This window comes from Coregonus clupeaformis, chromosome 13 (assembly GCF_020615455.1).
Source record: "Coregonus clupeaformis isolate EN_2021a chromosome 13, ASM2061545v1, whole genome shotgun sequence".
Lineage (NCBI taxonomy): Eukaryota > Metazoa > Chordata > Actinopteri > Salmoniformes > Salmonidae > Coregonus > Coregonus clupeaformis.
In genome coordinates this window covers 43,324,112-43,333,370 of record NC_059204.1, presented here as the reverse complement: position 1 = coordinate 43,333,370, position 9,259 = coordinate 43,324,112, and the positions used below count along the sequence as shown (strand labels likewise).

The following is a 9,259-nucleotide window of genomic DNA, read 5'->3' as shown; positions in this document are numbered from 1 at the left end:
AGGAAAGGAGAATGGGAAAAGAACTCTGTGTCCTCTCAAAGAGGGATGAGATTTTAAGACCATCTGGTTCATATAAACTCATATCACAGTGATTATGAGGGTGAACCTTTCCATCACTGGCCAGCATGCTTCACATCTTAGAACCCTGCACAATAGCCCCCAGTTACAGTCATCATGTTATTTATCTTAGTTAATAGGATGTCCGACCTTGACATGAGGGTCCTGCATGTCCCCAAATACATTGTATTTACATGGTAATTACATTACCAGGTACAGCTATGGTCATGGAATACTATGTTATGTCTGTACCTGTTTGTGGGTTGTGGCTTGCACAATTTCTAACCTCGTCCACAGGCTCAATTGCCTGCTGGTGGATGAAATTACACAATTTCAGATATTTGCAAAACTGCAAAACTGTGATAATAAAAAGTTATAGTTTTACAGTGAGGGGAGGTTTTTATCACAATCAATTAGCGTTTGTTTGCAAACCTAATACATCCAAAAAAAATTTTTTAGGGTGCAATCCCACAAACCTGAATACCTAATCACAGCTGCTTTGTAGAATCTGCTTTGTAGAATCTGTGCCTTCATAGTAATTATAATCTACCTGCCTACCATAATTATTACCTATTACTGTAAATATACACTACTGGTCAAAGGTTTTAGAACACCTACACATTCCACAAATTAACTTTTAACAAGGCACACCTGTTAATTGAAATGCATTCCAGGTGACTACCTCATGAAGCTGGTTGAGAGAATGCCAAGAGTGTGCAAAGCTGTCATCAAGGCAAAGGGTGGCTATTTGAAGAATCTCAAATATATAATATAATAATAATAATATGCCATTTAGCAGACGCTTTTATCCAAAGCGACTTACAGTCATGCGTGCATACATTTTTGTGTATGGGTGGTCCCGGGGATCGAACCCACTACCTTGGCGTTACAAGCGCCGTGCTCTACCAGTTGAGCTACAGAGGACCACATTTTGATTTGTTTGACACTTTTTGGGGTACTACATGATACCATATGTGTTATTTCATAGTTTTGATGTCTTCACTATTATTCTACAATGTAGAAAATAGTAAAAATAAAGAAAAACCCTTGAATGAATAGGTGTTCTAAAACTTTTGACCGGTAGTGTATGTTTTGTCATCGATGTAAAGTGGGACTGAAAAAGGCTTACAGAATTGACTTTGACCTCCCCCTTTCTCTTCCTCTTTCTCACTTCCCCTGTCTTTCACCTACTTTACCTACTGTACACAGTGAAGACAGAGAGCCATCCACAGGGTTAGGGGTCAGTCACAAGTGACCTACTGTAACTCAGACCTAGCAGATGACCGAAACGTCCTTTATTTCTAGCTGACCTTTGTTCTTTAGGGTAAGGGCTAGGGTTAGGGTTAATAATGGTCTTATTCAAAACCCTTGATACAGTGGAGCTGTGGCCAATTATCTGTTATTATCCATTTAACTAAGAGGGTCCTTATATCGTGCTCATATACAACCTGCTGTTACAGTACATGCTAGCTCACATCACAGGTATATTCTAGGTCCAAAGTCTCCCACACAGTAAAGCCCCTGAGTGCTACAGGAAACCAATTATCACTCACATGACCTCCTGAGCGTGGGCGTCACAGGTCAAATCACACAGCTGACCTGCTACATGACGGTTACACGAGCTGTCACACTTCTCACCTGCACTACCGCCAGGCACCATTAATACTTTATTACACACCATTAAAGAGACTTGCTTCTCCATGCACTAATTTTGCTTCCCTTTTCAAATTGACCACCATCTTCCTCAGAATGTTTGGCAAAAGTGGGCCTTCCTTCCTTTGCCAGCTCCGAGCTTTTTCTCACTCTGCGAGAGATGTGTGATCCTGGAACAAGGTTGTCAGATATCCATGGATACCGACCGTGCTCTTTCATAGTCGATTCTTCAATCAGTGTTGATGGCATATCTAAAGAAACTCCTGAGGTCTGTTTGCCAGCATAATTATATTCAAACAGGGATTCAAACAGCCTTCATTTTATTATGTAAATACAATTGGTAATAGTATGGTGGAGTAAATAGAACGAATGACTGTGAGCAAAGAGGACAGAGGAAACATAATGAGTGAAACAGTAAAAAGAGGAGGGAGTAGGATGAAAGAGAAGAGTATGACTATGCCTATGGACGAGGCATGGACCTCCTCTCTCTCCACTGCTCCATTGCACCAAACACAGAGCTAGAATACAGCTTGATGGGCAGAAGACACGGCCATTTTGGATTCGAGTTGAATCGACGCTTTTCCTTGAAGGTAGGTGCATAACATGATAAGCTATCAAGCGAAGCTATCCAAGGACAAAGCTATTAGGTAACAATGTACCTACTGTATGTTGATATCCTACACAGGGATAGATAGAGGGAGACTGATGAGTTAGATTTTACCATAGGTGTACCTGTATTATTAATTAAATGAAGGCCTGATGGCTGTTGGAGTGTTTATCACCCAGGCGGTCTCTCTCTCTCTCTCTCTCTCTCTCTCTCTCTCTCTCTCTCTCTCTGCTCTTTAATTGAGCTAGTTAAGCTTGTCGTTGCTCTGCAGTTTAAATACATCTCAGCCTGCATTTATACACATTAAAGTTCATCAGGGAGCCCAGAGAAGCCTGTTAGCCATATAGTCATGTGGATGTGGTGTTGGAGTCAGGCGCAGGACACAGAAGCTTAGTCCAACAGACTTTACTTGTAGAAACACGACAATACAAAGTAACGGGCCTCAACAACAACGGAGGCGAGCGATTACGCATACAGTGCGCAAATACACAAAATACAAAAGAATACGCAAATAGTGAGTCCGTACTCTAAATACATGAGAGCAAAAATCACAGCACCTACGGACAGGCGGACAATTACACACAACTAACTACAAACAAAACGAGAAACTTATAGGGGACATAATGAACACTAAATGGAAACAGGTGTACAAGGAAGACAAAACCAAACAAACATCGATAACATACAACGATGGCAGCTAGTACTCCGGGGACGACGAACGCCAAAGCCTGCCCGAACAAGGAGGAGGAGCAGCCTCGGCCGAATCCGTGACAAGCACACTATTCATTGGAAATCTCTGCTCAATGGTACAGAATCAAATGTGTGATACACTGAGATGCATGCTTTGCCAATCGTTAAAAACACAATGTATTCCCATTCAAAATCCTATTTTCCCTAACCCCCATGCTCATCTTCCCTATCATGGCTATCTCCGTCAACTGGCCATAAGGAGCTCTGTTGTCAAGGGAACTAGCTTACATCAAATACACTTGAACTGATTGATAAGCAAATTAATCTGATTCCCCATGGCTAAGTAAGCAATGATTTATGTAATTTGAAAAACTGAGCCAACCAAGATTTCTTCCCCCCTCTATAAATAAAACTCTGGGCTAGTGGTGAGAGTTCACACACACTGAGCAAATACTGGACCACATTTCCCATCAAAAACTACAAGAGCCTGCCCAAGTTCATTCAGTGTGTGTATGAGATTCCTCTTTTTCATCTGTCCCACAGTCCTCCTATTAGCATGGTTCACACACACTCCCACAGCCAGCATGCAGGAGCAGCTGCCATGTTGTTCGCGTGTTTGTGAGTGTGTGTGAGAGTGATTGAATGTGTGTGTGTGTGTGTGGTGTGTGTGGTGTGTGTGACTGTGTGTGTGTGACTGTGTGCAGGGGAGTAGGAGCAACATTGGGGGGGACACTTTTTTGTTGTGGAAAAAGATTTTAAATGCTCATTTCTAGTGACTTTTGAGAAAAGGATACAGACAAATCTTAACTTATAAATGGGTGAATTCACAAGGCTAAGGGGGACCTTGTAGGGGGGCACTTACTCTGGTACCATCAGTCTTAGGGCCATGGCCATCCATACTGTACTGAATGCCAGTGTTAGTGTGGATACATTCAATGAAACAACCATTTTGTACTCTTTCTCTGCTACTGTATGATTCATTTCCTAGTATTTGTCTCACTTCCTGTCAGGTTGTTACTACTGCTGCTCTACATACTGTATGGTTTGAAACTTAACGTAATATTTCCAACGTATAATACAATTATTATACTGTCATAATAGCCAGCAACATACACAACTCTGTTTTTTGTTTTTTTTTCAAGACAGGGATGAAAGTTCAAACTGAAATTAATCAATCTATACAATATTATCAAAAATAAAATATTATCATGGCTGTCTCTCTCCTTCATGAAGTTAACACATGCAATATACCCTCTAGACCAGGGATGAGCAACTTTGACAAGGGTTGGGGCCACAAAAAATCTGAACTCATCATGAGAGGCGCAGTTGCTCGCGGGTCTGCATACCCACATCCACAGTGGGGGGACACTAAGAGTGAATTTCGTGCAATTACACACATTTTGCCATTGGGTGTAGAGAAAATGTTGCAGTTTTAAAGCAAGTTTGCTGCAATTTTACTCATTTTGCCAGGGGCAGAGAGGACAATTAGCTGTTTTATAGCTAATTTTTTGCAATTCAACACATTTTGCTATAGGGTGAAGAGAAATGTTGGCAGTTTTTAATATGATATCTGAGTGAGACTGACTAACAAAATCAATGGGGCCATGATATGAAGTTTAGATAGCTGGCAGCTAAACTAACTTAGCAATCAAAAGAAATTGAACTGACATGGGCTAATTGACTGACTATAAGTGACTGACATAAAAAGAGAAAAACTGCCGATGCACAAACAAATTTCGAAATTGCACCTTAGTAGTATTCTACTACTCTAACTCGAAACAGTAAGTTGAGACCCCGACTCAGTTCCAATTTTGGAAATTGATCCGAGGGCCTTCAAAAGGGGGCGAGCCTCCAGTTGCCCATCCCTGCTCTAGACTTAAAGAACCAATGCAGTTGTTTTTATCTCAATATCAAATCATTTCAGGTTGAGAGCTTCAAGTTCCTTGGTGTCCACATCACCAACGAACTATCATGGTCCAAACACACCAAGACAGTCGTGAAGAGGGCACGACAAAGCCTATTCCCCCTCAGGAGACTAAAAAGATTTGGCATGGGTCCTCAGATCCTCAAAAAATTCTACAGCTGCACCATCGAGAGCATCCTGACTGGTTGCATCACCGCCTGGTATGGCAACTGCTTGGCCTCCGACCGCAAGGCACTACAGAGGGTAGTGCGTACGGCCCAGTACATCACTGGGGCAAAGCTTCCTGCCATCCAGGACCTCTATACCAGGCGGTGTCAGAGGAAGGCCCTCAAAATGGTCAAAGACTCCAGCCACCCTAGTCATAGACTGTTCTCTCTGCTACCGCACGGCAAGCGGTACCGGAGTGCCAAGTCTAGGTCCAAAAGACTTCTCAACAGCTTCTACCCCCAAGCCATAAGACTCCTGAACAGCTAATCATGGCTACCCGGACTATTTGCACTGCCCCCCCACCCCATCCTTTTTACGCTGCTGCTACTCTGTTAAGTATTTATGCATAGTCACTTTAACTCTACCCACATGTACATATTACCTCAACTACCTCAACTAGCCGGTGCCCCCGCACATTGACTCTGCAACGGTACCCCCCTGTATATATAGCCTCCCTACTGTCACTTTATTTTACTTCTGCTCTTTTTTTCTCAACACTTTTTTTGTTGTTGTTTTATTCTTACTTTTTTTGTTTAAAATAAATGCACTGTTGGTTAAGGGCTGTAAGTAAGCATTTCACTGTAATGTCTGCACCTGTTGTATTCGGCGCATGTGACCAATAAAAATTTGATTTGATTTCTGGGTAACAATTAAGTACCTTACTGTGATTAGCAATTTCTCAAACATGAATTTTGCTCGGACTATCTGGGAGTGGTCTGAGTTGTGAGGAGAAAAAATAAAACTATTAGTTATTGGCAGAGAGATTTGGAACTCTCTTTCTTATTGGTCTATTAACTAATTTACCACCTGGTGATGTTACCAGGCAGGCCAAAATTCCATCCCACCAAAACAAGCTGAAATTTCAGGAGGTCTTTTCAAACAGCTCTTACACTAAAAGGGCATTATCATCATTATCACAAATTCACAGTATTATTCCAACCTCATAGTGTGGAATTATAAAACACAGGGTCTTTAAGCTGCTATCATTTAATCAGAGATCATATATGATAATTCAGATTGATTCACACTATGACAGATCATCAGTCTATGATCTCTATGGTCTTGGAGAGGTACTTCTCACTATCTTACCTGTGGCCTCTCTCCCTCTCCGCCTGTCTGTTTATTCATGCCTGTCACTCTCCTGCCATGATCATGATAGCACCAAACAAAGTCTTAACACATGGAACACACCTTCATGACCCATAATCACTGTGATGAAGTTAAAGACATCTAATCTTAAAGCGCTCTAATTTTCCAGCTAGTTTGCCAGGGGTGGTGTGCAGGCAGTTGCCAAGTCCTTTGCACTATCTTCTTGACTGGTGGCATATCCATTGCTAACTTGCTGACCCTATGATGAAGACTAAGACAGTGATTGTGCAAGCAATTCTGTAGCTAGCAAGTAGTCTTGAGTTCAAAACATTCACTATCAGTTTTTCACACAGCCAGAACTACCAAGCGTTAGCTAATTAGATAAAACCTCACAGCTAAAAATGACTAAACTGTAAATGTAAAGCTAACTAGCTAACTAGCACCCTGCATCCCACTGCTGGCTTGCCTCTGAAGCTACGCAGGGTCGGTCCCTGGATGGGAGACCAGATGCTGCTGGAAGTGGTGTTGGAGGGCCAGTAAGTGGCACTCTTTCCTCTGGTCTAAAATAAATATCCCAGGGCAGTGATTGGGGACATTGCCCTGTGTAGGGTACTGTCTTTCGGATGGGAAGTTAAACAGGTGTCCTGACTCTCTGTGGTCACTAAAAATCCCATGGCACTTATCGTAAGAGTAGGGGTGTTATCCGTGGTGTCCTGGCTAAATTCCCAATCTGACCATCATGGCCACCTAACCATCCAGCTTCCAATTGCCTCATTCATAACCCCTCCTCTCCCCTGTAACTATTCCCAAGGTCGTTGCTGTAAATGACAATGTTTTCTCAGTCAACTTACCTGGTAAAATAAGGCTTAAATATAAATAAAATAGCCATGAAAAAGCTTATAGTAGCTCATGTTTCATTCTAATATATCAACGTTTATTTAATTAAACTTACTTTGTTGTTGCCAACAACAATTACCTGGTGCAATGAGTAATGATGGTGGTGCTGCACAGTGCTTTTTCTATCACTCATACAGAGGAGGTTGGTGGCACCTTAATTGGGGAGGACGAGCTCATGGTAATGACTGGAGTGGAATAAGTGGAATGGTATCAAAAACATCAAACACATGGTTTGCTGGTGTTTGATGCCATTCCATTAGCGCCGTTCCGGCCATTATTATGAGCTGTTCTCCCATCAGCAGCCTCCTGTGTCATGCACTGCCACACTGCTTGTAACAACTGAGAGTGAGAATGAAGCAGTCAGTGGGGGCGGGGCAAGTGACTCACGTTCCAGCAGCAGAGGCCTTTTCAAAATAGAAGTCCCTCAACGAATGTGGTGACTCATTTTCGATATAAAAGTTTTGCTGAATTATTATAATGTTTTTTTTTATATGGCGGGGGGGGGCATTTTACTACGCTCCTATGCCCTGACTCTGTGAGTGTGTGAGAAAACCCACCATAATTCCTGAGGAGAGTAAGGGAGAGAGCCTGGGACTGGAAGCAGGCTGATTAGTTGAGGAACAGACACCAGCCCAGGAGAGACGGCTTGGACGGCATTACATAAACGTTCTCTCTCTGGGAGCCAATTTCACAACAGGGGCTAGCTGTGTGGAGCAGTCGGCCCCAGCCTGTCACTGGTCTTGTGTGTGTGATATAACACGCGCTGTGAGTGTGTGTGTGTGTGTGTGTGTGTGTGTGATGCTGTGGGAGCTCCAAGCCTGTGTGTGTGTAGACTCAGAATGTGTGAGCTAGCTCCATGGCAGTGTTTAGGGTGAGAGTGGGTCTAAATGAGGTTGAGGCATGCTGGGAGCCCAGCCTGGATCCATCTCCTGCCATGGTCCTTCCAACTAGCACCACAACCACAGGTCTATTCACTAACTCACTCCTACAGCAATCAGCCACGCAGGTTAACCAGATCACGGCTAGCTTGCACACTCACACAGAGAGGGAGATAGAAAAAGAGTGGGAGAAACAGAGAATTATAGAGAAAGACAGGGACAACGCTTACTAACACGCACCTTTCAGGCAGTGCACTCTCAAGTCAAATACATAAGGGGCCAAAAAGACCACAAAGAGACAATGGAAGTGTGCTAACCGGAGAGAAACAATTATCAAATATCTTTGCAAAGACATGCTGCCCTGTTACATTGACCGTTTACCCCAGAAACAGAGACAGGACAGAGAGAGAGACAGACAAAGCAGATAGCACGAGGTCCTGATTAACCCCCCTCTTTCTCTCTCTCTCTCTCTCTCTCTCTCTCTCTCTCTCTCTCTCTCTCTCTCTCTCTCTCTCTCTCTCTCTCTCCCCCTCTCATTCACGTTCACCTCTCTCTCACTCTCTCTCACTCACTCTCACTCTCCCTCACTCTCTGTGAAAGAAACGGCGGATCAGCTTACCTTTGTAGTCACAATGCAGAGGCAGTCCATGGTAGTGAGAACAAACAGGTGGGGTGTATCTCAACCCCCCACCCCCCCCACAACAGAGGGCTGAGACCCCACACCCCTCGCCCCAGCCTGCCCCACTCCTGCTCTCTCTCTCTCGTCCTGCCTTTCCCCCCTTTTCTTCTCTTCCGTGTATCTCTTTTTTGACTAACTGAACCAGCGAGGGAAAGAGAGGATGGAGGGAGGGGGAAACGTAAAGAGGGAGGGGGAGGGACACAGGGAAAGAGAGAGAAAAGCAAGAGAGAGAGAGCGAGAGAGGGTGGGCTCAGAATCTATATGAGAGAGAGGGAGAGGGGGAACGCGTCTATATTTTAAAGCAAGAGGCAAAGAGGAGAGGAGGAAGAGAGGAAGGAAAGAGGAGAAGAAGGGATGAATATGAAAGGAGATGGACAGAGGGGGGAAGGAGGTAGAAAGGAGAGGTGATATGGGAAAAAGGGGAGATTCGCTCTGCGAGAGAAAGAGAGAGAGAGAAATAGAGATTAGACAGTGAAACAGCAGAGGATGGAGAGGGAGAGCCGAGGGAGGGGACAGTGAAGGAGAGAGAGTGAGTGTGTGTGGTGTGTGAAGACAGAAGGAATTAGACCGAAATAAAA

The 9,259-nt window shown here is 43.7% G+C and overlaps 1 protein-coding gene across 1 annotated transcript in view; it reads right to left on the bottom strand.

Moving 5' to 3' along the window:
* LOC121579527 (disks large homolog 4-like) overlaps window positions 1–8,691 on the bottom strand; it is a 96,677-nt gene extending 87,986 nt beyond the window's left edge. Inside the window, exon 1 of the mRNA XM_045224449.1 lies at window positions 8,622–8,691. Coding sequence (XP_045080384.1) covers window positions 8,622–8,651 — 30 coding nt within the window. The 5' untranslated portion in view covers window positions 8,652–8,691. The remainder of the gene's footprint in view (window positions 1–8,621) is intronic.
* Window positions 8,692–9,259: the final 568 nt, after the last annotated feature.